General features: G+C 37.9%; 1 protein-coding gene across 2 annotated transcripts in view; it reads left to right on the plus strand.

Annotated features, from left to right (window-relative positions):
* The window catches only part of LOC150084753 (uncharacterized), a 328,924-nt gene that overhangs the window by 197,454 nt on the left and 113,317 nt on the right, over positions 1–18,153 (plus strand). For both annotated transcript variants that reach the window (XM_090375493.1, XM_090375494.1), the window contains exon 12: positions 17,073–17,139. In XM_090375493.1, coding sequence (XP_090231619.1) covers positions 17,073–17,139 — 67 coding nt within the window. The remainder of the gene's footprint in view (positions 1–17,072; positions 17,140–18,153) is intronic.

Below are 18,153 nucleotides of genomic sequence, written 5' to 3' on the forward strand. Positions count from 1 at the left end.
TAGTAGTGCATATGATGCACTCAGCCAAAAAAGAAATAACCCCTCCTACCTCCAATAAATTCTATCATGAATTTATTATTGAAACTGCCCACTTCTACAACAACAGATGGAAGTTTGTTCCAACAATCAGTAACCTGCTATCTGAAAGCAAACCTTCACACTTCTATTCTCTAACCATCCTTCCTCAATTCAATTTATGTCCCCTCATGTGTGGGGGAAGAGGAAGAATGCCATCAGCATTTAGCTTGTTCAATCCATTCAAAGCCTTAAATTCCTCATCCAGGTCACTTCTCAGGTTCCTTGTCTCCAGATGCTGCAATTTATAGAACTAAAGTTAAAGGGTGCTCGGGTCGCGGAAGAGAACACTCGGTTGATTTTTGGCTGCTGTAAAGGGATAAGTATTTTTAATTTTTACCGTATTCTTCATTAATTAATATAGCACATTGTGTTTTACACAGATATTAAATAGGTTTATTAGCATTTGTTAGCTTCTCATTTTGAATTTAACCAGCGATTTTTGTCAGATACGACTCCCAGTGTTGGCACCAATATTGTTGAACTAGCCGCCATTACTGTTTACATTTGCCATTTTAAAAGTGAATTATGTACTGCAGATGTGGCCAACTTAATTTGTGATGCAATCTACTTTTTTTCTTCAAAATGTGCCACGATCTACCATCTCAAGAATTTCGTTGCATATGGTTAAAAAAGTTAATCAGCACATATCGAAATATCTCAAACTGATAGCGTAAGATATAAAGAAAACTAGATAGCATAATACGAAGCACTGTATTAGGAATCTGTTAGCTTATTATAGTATTATCAATTAATCAAAAATAATATTAATCTTATTAAAATTCATTGTTAATTAAATTGTATTTAAACGGAAATCATGACCCATTCTAGAGCTGTGAAGCAAAAATCACAGACTAGCAAGAGTGCTGTGACTGGGGAAGAAATGAAGGGGGCGATTCTCCAGCGCATCACAGTCTCAAAAAATGTGCGAAATGTGAAATGTTTGCCGACTTTTCTAAAACAGAACATGAGCTAGCCAAGGAGGATGCCTTTGTGTGTGCTAGGTGTGTAGAGTGTCAATAAATTAGGCACGAACTCAACGTTTTAATGCACGTCTATGAGAGCTTGAGGTGTAGGGTAAATGCCTTTGAAGAAATTAATATGAGGGGCCCATCAAGCTCTCAGCTACCCAGTTCAACAACAGAGCTCACTCCTGTGCATCAGACAAAACAGAGGCAATCTTCAAGGCAGAATGTGCAGGTCCCAAAGGAACTAGTTATTGTTGACTCTATTGTCAGAGAGACAGGGATTATACTATGCAAGAAGGATAGGTGGAACAGGACCAGGGTATGTCTGCCAGGGACAAAAGTTGATGACATAGAGCGGATATCATCTTTTATGGGCATAAAAGGTGATGTTGTTGTACATGTTGGTACTAGTGACATTAAGAGTAAGAGATCTGCAGATTTACTCAACAAGTACAGGTCAATGATGAAAAAAAGTCGCGAGTTAGAATTGAATGTGAAAGTGTCTGCAATTCTGCCCAGACACGATAGCAGAGAGTATATGATGAGAACCTTGTTAATCAATTCAGAGATTGAGAGATTGGGCAAAGCTCAAGGGACAAAATTTTTTTTAGCTTGGTCTGTGCTTGTTGACAGGAGCGACTGCTTCTACAGGAATGGGGTACACTTAAATAGGAAGGGTGCAAGAATATTTGCTGATGCTATCGAGGCAGTGTTAGGTGGGTCGGAAAACTGCTGGTTCGGGGGGGGGGGGATACACACAGACTAAAAGGTTAACAGTGGTCACAGGCAGAGGCAAAAGTGATTCTTGCACTGCTTCTATTAGAATGAGTAGCAGCCCAGAAAGCAAGGTAATGGAGATTTCCAGGACTGGAAGAAGTCATAGTGGAACAAGTAAATACATGGGCTGTGTTAGGGTAACTAAGAGTAGAAACAGGTGCATGTATACTTGCATGTACACCAATGCTAGGAGTATAGTTAATAAATTTGATAAGCTTGAAGTGCTAGTCAAGACGTCAAAGGCAGATATTGATGGGATATCAGAGATGTGGTGTCACACAGATATAAGCACTGCAGAATTGGAATTTGGGGAGTACAATGTGTACAGGAAGGATAGACAGGATGGGAAGAGAGGAGGGATTATGCTGTTAGTTAAGAAACACACAAAATCTAAGGAAGTGCATCCAATTGATGTTGGTGGACAATGCAGTGTTGAGTCTGTTTGGTGTGAAATAAGCACTGGGAGATCAAATTTCAGAGTAGGAGTGTGCTATAGGCCTAATGAATCTGATGAGTATAATGAGCAATTGCACAGAGAAATAGTGGGCCGGTAAATCAGAATGTCTTATAATGGGCGATTTTAACTTTCCAGATATTGACTGGAACTTGTTGTTGGTCACTCGCACACTAGCAAGAGTTTTGCGGATTTATTTGATGACGGTTTTCTACAGCAACATGTTCGAAAGGCAACCAGAGGGAGTAATACTCTTGATCTAATTATCAGCAGCGATTATTCATGCATTAAGAATTTGCAGATAAAGGAACCACTGGGTGACAGTGGTTCATTGGGGTACAAATAAACACATGGGTTGTGTTAGGGTAGCTAAGAAAAAGAACAGGTGCATGTATACTTGCGTGTACACCAATTCTAGGAGTTTAGTAAATAAATTTGAGGTATTGCTCAAAACATCAAAGGCAGATGTGGAGATTTCAGAGATGTGGTGTCACACAGATATAAGGAATGCAGAAAGGATAGACAGGATAGGAAGGGAGGAGGGGGTTATGCTATTAGTTAAGAAATACATAAAATCCAAGGAAGTGAAGCCAGTCGACATTGCTGGACAGTGCAGTGTCGAGTCAGTTTGGTGTGACATAAGCATTGGGAGATCAAAATTGAGAGTAGGAGTGTGCTATAGGCCTAATGACTCTGATGAGTATAATAAGAAACTGTACAGGGAAATAGTGGGCCAGTAAATCAGAGAGTCTTATAATGGGGGATTTTAATTTCCCAGATATTAACTGGAATTTGTGGATTGGTCACTCACACACTAGGAAGGCTTTTGTGGATTTATTGGATGATTCTTTTCTACATCAGCATGTTCGGGAGGCAACTAGAGGGAGTAATACTCTTCACTTGATTATCAGTAGTGATTCTTCATGCATTAAGAATCTGCAGATAAATGAACCACTAGGTGGCAGTGATCACAGTGTGCTGAAGTGGGATTTACTCAAAGAGGTAACTACCATTAGGGGTAAAGGGAAGGGTTATTGCTTTCGTAAAGGTGACTACGATGGACTGAGACAGTATTTAAATTCTATACAGTGGGACCAACTGATGATGTTACCAACAGCAAATTCAAAATGGGAAGCATTCAAAGAACTTATCTTGGAAGCTACTAGGCTTTACATACCAACTAAGAAATATTGTTCAAGGTTTAGGCCTAAGTGGATGTCAGATGAACTAATGAGGCATATGGCAGAGGAGAAAATTGCATGGGATACATACAAATTAACATGTGACACAGAAGCCTATGATAGATACAAGTTGATCTGTAACCAAGTTACAAAGGAGGTTAGGCAGGCGAAGGCAGATTACGAGAAATCTTTGGCAAGGGATGCAAAGAAAAACAGCAAAGAGTTCTTTACTTATGTAAACTCTAGAAGGAAGGGGATGAATCAGATTGGTCCACTTGATATCGATGGTTTCAACTGTTGATGATTCTGCTCAGGTAGCTAACAAACTGAATGAATATTTTGCATCGACATTCACACACGAGGAGTTATTCAGCAAGGGGAATGCCAGAGGTGTATTCAACTCTGACAGTAAACTAGAGAAACTTGTAATAACTGAGAGTAAAGTGGAGGAGAAATTGTTGAAGATAAATACAAGGAAGGCACCTGGGGTGGATGGGATCATCCAGTTATATTAAAGGAGGCAGCAAAGGAAGTAAGCAAACCGTTAGCCAAAATTATGAGAGCTTCCTTGGACTTAGGGGAAGTACCCATCTACTGGAGATGTGCAAATGTGACCCCAATTCACAAAGGAGGATCAAAGGGCGACACAAGTAATTATAGACCTGTTAGTTTTACTTCTGTTCCCGGAAAATTAATGGAAGCACTGGTTAAAGAAGCACTGCAGGATCATCTAGACAAGACTTCAGTTATAGCTCAGACACAGCATGGTTTTTTTAAGGGAAAGTCTTGCCTGACCAATTTGATTGGATACAATGATGCAGTCACAAAAGAACTGGATGCAGGGAATAACTTTGATATTATATACTTGGATCTTAGAAAGGCTTTTGATACTGTTGCACATGGAAGGCTGCTGCACAAATTGGATCAGTGTGGCATTGGAGGCAAATTGCTGCTATGGATAAAGGGGTGGTTGAGGGGGAGAAGACAGAGTGGTAATCAATGGACACTGCTCATCGTGGACTAATGTTATTAGTGGAGTCCCTCATGGTTGAGTATTGGGTCCATTATTGTTTTCTGTATTTATAAATGATATTGATGATGGTATATCAAGCTTAATGTCCAAGTTTGCAGACGATACGAAGGTTGGCAGAATTGTCTAGGACACTACTGACACTATGCTACCGCAACAGGATCTGGAAAGGTTGAGCAGATGGGCTGAGAGGTGGCAAATGAAGTTTAACATTGACAAATGTAAAGTACTACATATGGGAAACAGCAACTTATCAACTCTGTGGTACTACACTGACAGTGGTAGAGAATGAAAGGGACCTGGGGGTGGTTGTGCAGGCAGATATGAAGTTTTCTGAGCAGTGCAGATGGGCTGCAAGAGTAGTTCATGGTGTATTGTCGACGATATATAGGAATTTTTCTAGCAGGGATAAAGAGGTGATTATTCCCTTGTATAAGGCAATGGTCAGGCCACACCTAGAGTACTGTATACAGGTCTGGAGGCCTCATTTCAAGAAGGATGTAGAGATGCTGGAATGAGTATAGAGAAGGGCAACAAGATTAGTGAATGGAACAAAGGGGTGCTCTTAAGAAGAAAGGCTTAAGTTTTGCAAATTACAGTGTCTGGGGACTAGGCACTAGCGAGGTGATCTGATAGAGGTGTATAAAGTCTTGAATGGTTTGAGCATGCTCAATGTTGATGGGATTCTTCCACTTGCTCAGAATAATCACCTGAGACGGCATAAATTCAAATTGAGGAAGGACAGATGTAGGATAGCAAATCCTACAGATGTAGGATTTGCCTTTAGCCAGCGGGTGGTTGGTTGGTGGAACAGACTTCCATCCCTTGTCGTGGAAGTTGATAGCCTAAATAAGTTTAAGGATCAGCTGGACAGGTATTTCGAACAAACAGAGGGGTGAAGTAGAAGTGGTTATTTTTTATTTATTTTATTTTTTTATTTTTTTATTTTTTTTGGCTGATGCTGCATAAGCTTGCTTTCCTTCATCAAATGCCTCTACTAATGCTAATGCTAATCACAATGTACTGATGTGGGAATTACTTAAAGATGTATCTACCATCAAGGCTAAAGGGAAGGGCTTTTGCTTTCATAAAGGTGACTACAGAGGTCTCAGACAGTTTTTAAATTCTGTACAGTAGGATCAACTGATGATGTTACCAACAGCAAATTCTAAATGGGAAGCATTCAAGGAAGTAATCTTAGAAGCTACTAAGCTTTTTGTTCCAACCAAGAAATACTTTTGTAGGTTTAGGCACAAATGGATGTTAGATGAACTAATAAGACTCATGACAGATAAGAAAAATGCATGGGATGCATATAAATTATCAGGTGACACAGAAGCCTATGGTATATATAAGCAAGTCTGTAATGAAGTCACAAAGGAGGTTAGCCAAGCGAAGGCAGATTACGAGAAATCTTTGGCAAAGGATACAAAAAAAAAACAAAAAACAGCAGAATCTTTACTTATGTAAACTCTAGAGGGAAAGAGATGAATCAGATTGGACCACTTAACATAGATGGGTTGTCTATTGATGATCATACTCAGGGAGCTGATAAACTGAATGAGTACAGTATACCCCCGCTATTCACGGTTTCGTATATTCGCGGTTGCTGATTTAATATAAAATGAAACCTACAAAATGTGAATTTTAAAGCGCCGTGAAAATTTTCCGCCATAAAAAAACATGGACATGGCTAAAATTATCTTTCTCGGTCAAAACAGTGCTCAGTGGGTGGGGGGGAGAGGGGTGACAAAATCGCGAGCGTGGATGTTTCTCGCTAATACTTGTTTAGTATGTGTCATGCGCTTGTCATGGAAGGTTTCGTCGTTTGCTTTTAATTTATATGCTTATGAACTGAATAAATTTATCAGTTTATAAATTGATATGCTTACAAAAGTGATAAATCTACCGTTTTGCAGTGTAAAACAGACTTTTTCGAATGGAAGAAAGTGACTTTATTGTGGACAAGTTCTTTCTAACCCGTACAAAAATATGGCTACAAATAACAAGGGAAATGTGAAAAGATCAAAGAAGGTGATAACATTAGCAAATAAAATTGAGTTAATAGATAAAATTTCTAATGGTGAAAGTGTCTCCTCAGTGGCAAAACATTATAAAATCAATGAGTCAACTGTATGATCAATCAAGAAATCGGAAGAAAAAATCTGCCGTAGTGTCTGTGAAAATGCGCTAATTGCTTCAAAAATTTGCTCTGTAACTCGTGATGTTAAATTATAAAAAATGGAAAAGGCTTAAAATCTGTGGATAGAAGACCGAACTCAAAATAAAATTCCGTTAAGTTCACTCATCATGCGTGAAAAGGCAAAACTCTGTTATCAACACTTTGGTAAAACTGGTGATAGCACTGGCAGGATAAGTTTTTTAGCTAGCAAAGGCGCTGGTTTGAAAGATTTGTTTGAAATTTCTAAATAAATATTACATTTAATATTAAATTGTTTCTTATTTTCATTTCGATGCCATATGCTTGCATTTCACTATGCGCTGTCTATGTACATAGTCATATTATGAAGGTACATATAATACATACATAGACAAAATTTTAGACTAGTTTTTCTTATATATTTCATACTTTGGAACGGAACCCCTTTATTACTATGGGAGCCATAACTCAGTATTTGCGTTTTCAGTATTCGCAGCATTTCTCAGGAACATAACCCCTGCGAATAGCGGGGGTTTGCTGTATTTTGCATCTACATTCACACATGAGGAGTTATTCAATGAGGGGGAGTGCCAGAAGTTTATCAAACGCTAACAGGAAGCTAAGTGATTTTGTAATAACAAAGTGGAGGAGAAATTGTTGAAGTTAAACATAAGGAAGGCACCTGGGGTGGATGGGGTCTATCCAGTTATATTAAAGGAGGCAACGAAGTAAGTAAACAAAACCCTTAGCTGTAATTATCAGAGCTTCCTTGGACTAAGGGGAGGTCCCCATGGACTGGAGGTGGTCAAATGTATTACCAATTCACAAAGGGAGTTCAAGACACAAGTAACTACAGACCAGTTAGTTTAACTTGTGTTGCAGGGAAAATAATGGAATCACTGGTTATAGAAGCATTGCAGGATCTGTACAAGACTGCAGTAATAGTTAAGACTTAGCATGGGTTTGTTAAAGGGAGGTCTTGTCTGACCAATTTGATTGGATACTATGATATGGTCACAAAGGAACCGAATGGCAAAAATAATTTTGTTATCATATACTTGGATTTCAGGAAAGCTTTTGATACTGTTGCACATGGAAGACTCTCAGAGGTCTTCTAGAGATGGCTTTTTATCATGTTCCTTCTTGGCCACCTGTGGCCAAGAAGCATGGAAGACTTCATCAGTTTGTTTTTACAAAGTAACTTTTAATTCTGGACCACCCTTAATCCCAATCCCTCAGTCTCTAACTTACTCCTGGATTTAAATTCATCAGGTGAACTTTTTGTTATCATGAAACCTTAGCTACTGTTTTTTATACCACATATTTAATCAGTGCAAGTTGTTTTGGAGCAGCACAGCCAAACTATAACCACTAATCAGGTGGATTTCAGTTTGATTTCAGGAAAGCTTTTGATACTGTTGCACATGGAAGACTGCTGTACAAATTGGAGAGGTATGGCATTAAGGGTAAGTTGCTACAATGGATAAAGGGATGGTTGAGTGGGAGACGACAGAGAGTCGTAATCAATGGACACTGCTCTTCGTGGACAAATGTTATTAGTGGAGTTCCCCAGGGTTCGGTGTTGGGCCTATTGTTGTTTTGTATAGTTATCAATGATATTGATGAAGGTATATGAGGTTTACTGTCCAAGTTTGCAGATGATACAAACGTTGGCAGGGTTGTTAACGACAGTAAAGACAGTATGCTACTCCAACTGGATCTAGATAAGTTGAGGAAATGGGCTGAGAAGTGGCAACTGAAGTTTAACATTGACAAATGCGAAGTACTGCATATGGGTAGCAATAACCGAAGAGAAACATACCAACTGTGTGATACTACACTCAGGGAAGTGGAAAGTGAAAACAACCTGGAGGTAATTGTGCTGTAAAATATGAATTTTGCTGAGCAGTGCAGAAGGGCTGCTGGGGCAGGTCATGGAGTCTTGTCAATGATATATAGAAATTTTCTAGTGGGGACAGGGAAGTGATTATCCTGTTATACAAGGCAATGGTCAGGCCACACCTAGAGTACTGTGTACAGGTATGGAGGCCTCATTTTAGGAAGGATGTAGAGTTGCTAGAATGAGTAGAAAGAAGGGCAACAAGATTGGTGAGGGGACCAAAGGGTTGCTCTTACCAAGAAAGGCTTAATTTCTGCAAATTGCAGCGCCTGGAGAGTAGGTACCTGCGAGGGGATCTGATTGAGCTGTATAATGCCTTGAATGGGTTGAGCAAGCTGAATGCTGATGGAATTCTTCCTCTTGCTCAGACTAAGAACCTGAGGGGGCACAGTTTCAAATTGAGGAAAGACAGTTGTAGAATAAATGTGCAGAAATTTGCATTTAGCCAGTGGGTAGTTGATTGGTGGAACAGGCTTCCATTTTTTGTTGTGGAAGCTGATAGCTTAAATAAATTTAAGGCTGAGCGAGACAGGCATTTGGAATGAATGGGGGGGGGGTAAAATGGGAAAGGTTTTTTTTTGGCTAATGCTGCATAAGCTTGATTACTTTCATCAGATGCCTCTACTAATGCTAATGCTAAATATAAGACCACCCTATCCCCTTCACCTTATGTTCCTTTCACCAATCTCATTGCTTTTTTTTCTGCACCCATTCCAGCAGATCTATATCCTTCCTAAAATGAGGTCTTACCATTCCCTTGTACAAAGGGATAATCAACTCCTTATCCATGCTAGCAAAGTTCCTACTGATCATTGACAAAACCCTGTGAGCTGTCCTGGCAGCTTGTCTGCATTGCTCAGAATACTTATCTGACTGCACAATTACCCCTAGGTCTTTTTCATTTTCCACTACCTGAATGTTGGTATGTTACCCATATTCAGTACCTTGCATTAGTCAATGTTAAATTTCAACTGTCATTTCTCAGTCTATCTACCTAATTTTTTTAGATTTTTTTGGAGTAGCTTACCATAATTACTGTTATTAACTACCTTGCCAACTTTTGTATCATCTGAAAATGTAGATATTAAGCCTAATACACCTTTATCAATATCATTAATAAATACAGAAAACAACAGTGGGCAGTGAACCATGGGAGACTCCACTTGCCCAATAACATTAGTCCATGAAGAGCAGCATTTGTTAATAAAGACTCTCTGTCTTCTCCCATTCAGCCATCCCTTTATCCAGAACAGTAACTTGCCCTTAATGCCAAATTGCTATAATTTGTACAGCAGTCTTTTATATGCAACAGTATCTAAAGCTTACCAGTAATGTGATATGAAATTATTTTTTTACATCCAGTTTGTTTGTTATTAGATCATAGTATCCAATCAGATTGTTCAAATAAGGTTGTGTTTTGGAAAATCCATGCTGTGGCTGCAGTATAATTGCATTTCTGTCTACATGGTCCTGCATTACTTTAACCAGAGAGTTCATTATTTGCCCATTATTGTGGGATATACGGTGCATTGTGAAAGAGTTGACGATTTCACCAGTTTCAGGTCATTCAAGTTGGATTGGGTCTCTCAACCATTTTAAAACTTTTTGGCAGTAGGCTTTGATTACAGTGACACCTTATGGAATAAATTCTGATAACATCATCCCCTCATCAAAAAATGCATTCAGCTTAACATTCATATGTGATTTTGGTACTGCTGTGGTTTTTTTTTTTTTGGGCTTGGTGATTCTGTTTTTCACTGATAGTCTCTGAGTCACATCTATACACCAGATGCTTAACCTGTTGTGAAATTTATTAAAAATGCAGGATGCGACATATCTTGCCCAAACAACTTAAACGAAATGAAGACTCAATGCTGTATTTGATCTTAAATGGCAATGCATGAGTATGAGCCACTCATGTACCTCATACCTAAATCCTCATACCTGACCAAACCAAGGTCACCCCATTTCAAACCATTTCTAAAATGATCAATCATTGATCCCATCCAATAGCAATGCAGACCTCATTGATGTTTTGATCATTTCAGGACGTTAATGGGCAGTAGGTCTTTCTTCATCTTCTTTAAAAATTTCTCTCGCAGAACCTTTGAAACCACTTAAACCTTTTTTTTGTTATTATTTATTTAATTTTTTTTTATCATAACATCGTCTCTGAAAACTGTAGTAGTCATTTCCTGGGTTTCCATGCCAGACTTTCCAAATTTACGAAAAACTTAATATTCATGTTAAAATTTTTATCATTTCAGTATGTGCAAGAAATGAGAAAATAAATGTTCATTCAAAAATGGCTCTCCACTAGACTAACACATAACAAGTTAGAACTTGGTGTGCATGATCAAACTTTGTATCTTCAGTTAAATATACAGGTAGTTCTCGATTTTATGAGTTAATTTATTCCTAGCATGTGCTGGTAAAGCGAAAACTTGTAAAGCGGGAATTCATTTCCCATAGATGTAATGTTAAAAACAGGGTTTACATCCTGAACAATGAAATTTGACCATAGTAATGTTAAATAGAGGTAAACAAAACAATAGATTATGCTTAAGCAATGATTTATTTAACAAAGAAATGAAAACATAGCCTTTAAAGGCTAAAATCAAGGAAATTATAATAATAAAGAAAATATTTATGTCATACAAACATTAAAGAATGTTTATTCTTCATCATCATTGACTGATGATGATGAAGAATAATGAGATCATGTTTGTTTATGATCTCAAATTTTGTTTCCAATGTTATTCCTCTTCACTGTTAATTTTTATTAATATCATTCTCCATAGTATTACTTTGTTTTGGCATACTGTACAGTATTAGCATTAGTATTAGTAGAGGCATTTGATGCAAGAAAGCAAGCTTATGCAGCATCAGCCAAAAAAAAAAAAAAAAAAAAAAAAAAACCACTTCCACTTCACCCCTCTGTTCGTTCGAAATACCTGTCCAGCTGAGCCTTAAACTTATTTAGGCTATCAACTTCCACGACAAGGGATGGAAGTCTGTTCCACCAACCAACCACCCGCTGGTTAAAGGCAAATTTCCGCACGTCTATCCTACATCTGTCTTTCCTCAATTTGAATTTATGCCCTCTCGGGTGATTATTCTGAGCGAGAGGAAGAATCCCATCAGCATTGAGCATGCTCAAACCATTCAAGGCTTTATACACCTCTATCAGATCACCTCGCTGGTGCCTAGTCTCCAGACACTGTAATTTGCAAATCTTAAGCCTTTCTTCGTAAGAGCACCCCTTTGTTCCATTCACTAATCTTGTTGCCCTTCTCTGTACTCGTTCCAGCAGCTCTACATCCTTCTTGAAATGAGGCCTCCAGGCCTGTATACAGTACTCTAGGTGTGGCCTGACCATTGCCTTATACAAGGGAATAATCACCTCCTTATCCCTGCTAGAAAAATTCCTATATATCATTGACAATACACCATGAGCTACTCTTGCAGCCCGTCTGCACTGCTCAGAGAACTTCATATTTGCCTGCACAACCACCCCCAGGTCCTTTTCATTCTCTACCACTGTCAGTGTAGTACCACAGAGTTGATACGTTGCTCTGGGGTTGCTGTTTCCCATGTGTATTACTTTACAATTTGTCAATGTTAAACTTCATTTGCCACCTCTCAGCCCATCTGCTCAACCTTTCCAGATCCTGTTGCAGCAGCATAGTGTCAGTAGTGTCCTTGACAACCCTGCGTACCTTTGTATCGTCTGCAAACTTCGACATTAAGCTTGATATACCCTCATCAATATCATTTATGAATACAGAAAACAATAATGGACCCAACACTGAACCCTGAGGGACTCCACTAATAACATTAGTCCACGACGAGCAGTGTCCATTGATTACCACTCTCTGTCTTCTCCCCCTCAACCATCCCTTTATCCATAGCAACAATTTGCCACCAATGCCACACTGCTCCAATTTGTGCAGCAGTCTTCCATGTGCAACAGTATCAAAAGCCTTTCTAAGATCCAAGTATATAATATCAAAGTTATTCCCTGCATCCAGTTCTTTTGTGACTGCATCATAGTATCCAATCAAATTGGTCAGGCATGACTTCCCCTTAACAAAACCATGCTGTGTCCGAGCTATAGCTGAAGTCTTGTCTAAATGATCCTGCAGTGCTTCTTTAACTAGTGCCTCCATTAATTTTCCTGGAACAGAAGTTAAACTCACAGGTCTATAATTACTTGTGTCAGCCTTTGATCCTCCTTTGTGAATTGGGGTGACATTTGCACATCTCCAGTCTGTGGGTACCTCCCCTGAGTCCAAGGAAGCTCTCATAATTATGGCTAAGGGTTTGCTTACTTCCTTTGCTGCCTACTTTAATATAACTGGATAGATCCCATCCACCCCGGATGCCTTTCTTGTGTTTATCTTTAACAATTTCTCCTCCACTTTATTCTCAGTTATTACAAGATTCTCTAGCTTACTGCTAGAGTCGAATACACCTGTGGCTTTCCCCTCACTAAATAACTCCTCATGTGTGAATGTCGATGCAAAATATTCATTAAGTTTGTTAGCTACCTGAGACAGGATCATCAACAGTTGACCCATCAATATCAAATGGACCAATCTGATTCATCCCCTTCCTTCTAGAGTTTACATAAATAAAGAACTCTTTGCTGTTTTTCTTTGCATCCCTTGCCAAAGATTTCTCGTAATCTGCCTTCGCCTGCCTAACCTCCTTTGTAACTTTGTTACAGATCAACTTGTATCTATCATAGTCTTCTGTGTCATGTGTTAATTTGTATGTATCCCATGCATGTTTCTTCTCTGCCATATGCCTCATCAGTTCATCTGACATCCATTTAGGCCTAAACCTTGAACAATATTTCTTAGTTGGTATGTAAAGCCTAGTAGCTTCCAAGATAAGTTCTTTGAATGCTTCCCATTTTGCATTTGCTGTTGGTAACGTCATCAGTTGGTCCCACTGTATAGAATTTAAATACTGTCTCAGTCCATCGTAGTCGCCTTTACGAAAGCAATAACCATTCCCTTTACCCCTAATGGTAGTTACCTCTTTGAGTAAATCCCACTTCAGCACACTGTGATCACTGCCACCTAGTGGTTCATTTATCTGCAGATTCTTAATGCATGAAGAATCACTGCTGATAATCAAATCAAGAGTATTCCTCCCTCTAATTGCCTCCCGAACATGCTGATGTAGAAAACAATCATCCAATAAATCCACAAAAGCCTTGCTAGTGTGTGAGTGACCATCCCCCAAATTCCAGTCAATATCTGGGAAATTAAAATCTCCCATTATAAGACTCTCTGATTTACTGGCCCACTCTATTTCCCTGTGCAGTTTCTTATTATACTCATCAGAGTCATTAGGCCTATAGCACACTCCTACTCTCAATTTTGATCTCCCAATGCTTATGTCACACCAAACTGACTCGACACTGCACTGTCCAGCGAAGTCCACTGGCTTCACTTCCTTGGATTTTATGTATTTCTTAACTAATAGCATAACCCCTCCTCCCTTCCTATCCAGTCTATCCTTCCTGTAGACATTGTACTCCCCAAATTCCAGTTCTGCATTCCTCATATCTGTGTGACACCACGTCTCCGATATCCCAACAATATCTGCCTTTGATGTTTTGAGCAATACCTCAAATTCAACAAATTTATTTACTAAACTCCTAGCATTGGTGTACACGCAAGTATACATGCACCTATTTCTATTCTTAGCTACCCTAACACAACCCATGTGTTTACTGGTACTGCAATGACTCCAGCAGTCTCTGAAATATCCTGCATCTTGTTTTTCAGGCTTCTGCTCATTCCAATAGAAGCAATGCAAGAATCTCTTTCACCTCTGCCAGTGGCTACTGTTAATCTATTCGTCTTTGTCTCCCCCCAAGCTAGCAGTTTTCCGACCCACCTAACACTGCCTCAATAGCATCAGCAAATATTCTTGCACCCTTTCTATTTAAGTGTATCCCATCCCTGTAGAAGCAATCTCTCCTGTTAACAAGTACAGTGCAGGCTGAAAAAAATTCTACCCCTTGAGCCTTTCACAATCTTTCCACGGCCGAATTTATCGACAAGGCTCTCATTAATAAGCAAAATAAATTTGAAATAAGACAAGCCAGCAAAAATGAAGAGCAATGCAACCACTGTAACATCAGCATAGTAATGTTGTCAATGTTTGTTTGTTATGTAGTCATGAGGCGCTCTCATCTGCCTGAACGAACGCTTAGCTATACGATACTACTGTAGTATTGTATAGCTATGCGTGTGGCTTGAAATGCTGTATTTATGAATATTTAGCATTTATTTATTGCAATTAATATCCTTAAGCCAGTTTGCTCTTTCGGTTGATTCTCATCAAGCATTCTTTCTAATCTATTAGTAATGACCCTTGTGAATAACTTGTAGATGTGGGCCATTTGTCATGGGGCAGTGTGGGACGTTTAGCAAATTTTATACTGCCAGGCAGTGTATAAATGCTGATTGAAATGCATTGAATAATTTTGCTCATAGTTTAAATTAGTTATAATTTAACTATTTTAAGCATATTTTCGATTTTGTTGATGCTTGTTACTTAAAAAGGAAAAAAAAAAAAAAAAAAAGATCTCGGAAACCTGGGAACTCGTAAAGCAGGAACTGCTTGTATACTGTTAATAAGTCCACAAAGAAATGCTTCCCTGCAGTGCTGGGTTTTGATGCAAAAAATTAATTCAAACAAGTATACAAGGTGTGGCTGTTAAATAATGAGACTGCTGCAATAATATAAATATAATGAAATATTTCTTACCTTACAAGTTATCCCCTTTCAAAATAATTGCCTTGGGCTTCCTGGGAAAAGTGTATAGTGTTTTTTTCTTTTCTTTCTTTCTTGCTTTTTTTTTTTTTTTTTTGTTAATGTTATTATAAGCTTGCTTTCTTGCATCATTTGCCACTACTACTACATATGTTTCATCCAAACACAGAAACAATTCTGGAAATCATCTTCTGTAAGCCTTTTTAACACTTCAGTTGTTTATCTCTTAATGTCTTCGGTGGACTGAAAATGGGTTCCCTTAAGTACACTTTTCAGTTTAGGGAAGAGAAATAAGTCATGACTAGATCTGACAATCAGGATGCATATTCACACAGGGATTTTTTTTTTTTTTGCCAGAAACTGGCAGACAGCATGTTGTATGTGCTGGGGCACTGTCTTTTAGGAGCAGCCAACCATCCTTCCATAATTCAGGTCTCTTCCTTTGAATTTTTCCATGCAGCCTCTCAGCATTTCAATATGGTATGCTTGGTTACAGTCGATTTTGGTGGGATATATTCAGCTATAATAATTCCTTTAATATCAAAGAAAACAAAAAAGTCATGATTTTCATTTTTGATATTGACATTCACGCTTTTTTTTTTAGTCTGCGGGAATTGTTTTGTCTTCCGTCGCTTGGCTGTCTTTTAGTTTCTAGATTGTACTGAAACAGCTAGTTTTCATTGCAAGTAATTACGGTACTCAAAGTCTGGATCTTCAATTTTTTTTCAAAACATCTTTGCAAACTTGGAGTCATCTTATTATTTGATCTTCATTCAAAACTTTTGGAACCATCTAGGCACTCACTTTTCTCATGCCTAAATTTTCAATTAAATTTGTATGTTTCTTTGTCCATAATGAGTTCTGATGCAACCATTGTAATGCTTAAATGATGATCACTTCTAATCAGTGTCCTTAACTGGTCCACATTTTCATCAGTTTTCACAGATACCAGACAATTAAGTTCATCATCTTCCACATTCACTTGTCCTTCTACCTTCTAGAAATCTTTTATGCTATTTCGACAAATGCAGCTCTTGACATAGTATCTTCCCTATAAACTTGTTGTAACAACTCATAACTTCCAGTTTTGAATATTTTATAGTGAAAACCTGTCTCACTGCAAAAGCGAATGTGTTGTTGGAATGTAACTTGGCAGACAACTACGGAAAAGTTCAAGGTGAAGTGCTGTGCCTTTGTTTTACTTAAGTGAAACAAAATCACAGTTCTTGGTGTGGGTGGCTGTGCATGCAGTCTCCTTATTTAAAAGCCACACCTTGTACTGTCTAAATACCCTTTTAATTCAAGAGAATAAAAATGAATATTAAATGAAATAAAAATTACCACACAAATGAAGACAAAAATCAGCAAAAACCCACTAGTTTATATCAAGCAGAAAATAAGTACCCCGAGTTCCACTGTTGTCAGAATTCATATGATACTTTTCTACCTTCGTTACACAAGGGTTTGATCTGATTTGTTCTTTTCTTCTTGTGTTTAAACTTAAGTGAAAAACTTGTTCCTGTTCTTTTTTCTCTTAGCCAGTTATTTCTCATAATTGGCTTTTTTCAATCTGCTCTGTCAAATTGTTGCATTAGAAGCCTTCCAGCATTATTTAAACTTCTTAAATAATTTTATCCAGAATTTTAAGTTTAGATACTGTTATATTTATTTGATAAGGTAGATGATGTTTTGTTATTTTAAGGAACATTAAAAGAGGTACTCATTTTACAGAGCTGCAGAAGAAAATGCCATGTTGCAAGAGGACATTAAAAATCTTAAACTTCAACTAGAAAGTGAGGTAAATTTAGTTTGACTATTTTGTTTTGAATTATTGAGATTATTCTTGTCTTTGTTAATGAAATTTAAAATATTGCCACTTTGATCTTTATGTTGGATCAGGTTCTTGCAGAAAAACATGTCTTTGAATTTTATAAATATCAACACAGTCCATTGGAATAGCATTGTTCAGGGAAAATGCAGCATCAGCCTACAGTCAAGACAGAATACTTAAATTTCATATCTACAAACTTCATAGTGTATAACACAGTTATTTGAACGCCTATATATAAGAAAACTGACAAAAATTTATTTTCAGAAAATTAATTGGTCCCTACAAGTAAATCATAAAAATAATTAAAAGTGCTGATGTCTGTTTTGTTGAGAATAAAATGTGCATATATTGTCTGTACATAAAAAAAGTTGAAAAAATAAAACTCTATAGCTCTTGAAAAATCTGTTTTATTCATTCATGAATTACATTAAAATGACACAGGATACTGAAACACTACAGAACATTCTCAAGAAATACAAGCCTCCGAAATTGCCTTACACTAAGCTATACTATTACTCCTTCATAGTGCCATTAGGCAGTGGGTCTGGTATATTTCCGATGGTTGTTCTGTAGTATTTAAACCCACTGTGTCATATTTATTGTATGTTGCTGATGAAGAAAAGAGCTATCTGAAAACTACAGAACAGGTTTGTGTGTGTGTAGACTCCCTAAAAATTTTATTAGGATAATGGAGGTTTGGGCAATATGCTGTGAAAAATATGTAAATTGAGCAGATCACTATAAATGCGTAATATGAGCTGTATACACTATAAAACTATGTGATCTGACTACTGCCCATATCTTTTGTGAAATCAAATATCTTCGATCTTACAGGTCAAATTTTGTGATATTTGTGAGATCCTATCCATTTTTCCAACAATCGGGAATAGACTGGATCTCATGGGCTTTAGCTTCCAAAGAGGTATGATGGTCATTGAATGTTTATGCCCATAGGGATTTGTCCTTTGAACACTCAACAAA

Source organism: Mastigoproctus giganteus, chromosome 6 (assembly GCF_048544385.1).
Source record: "Mastigoproctus giganteus isolate SK-2022 chromosome 6, ASM4854438v1, whole genome shotgun sequence".
Taxonomy (NCBI): domain Eukaryota; kingdom Metazoa; phylum Arthropoda; class Arachnida; order Uropygi; family Thelyphonidae; genus Mastigoproctus; species Mastigoproctus giganteus.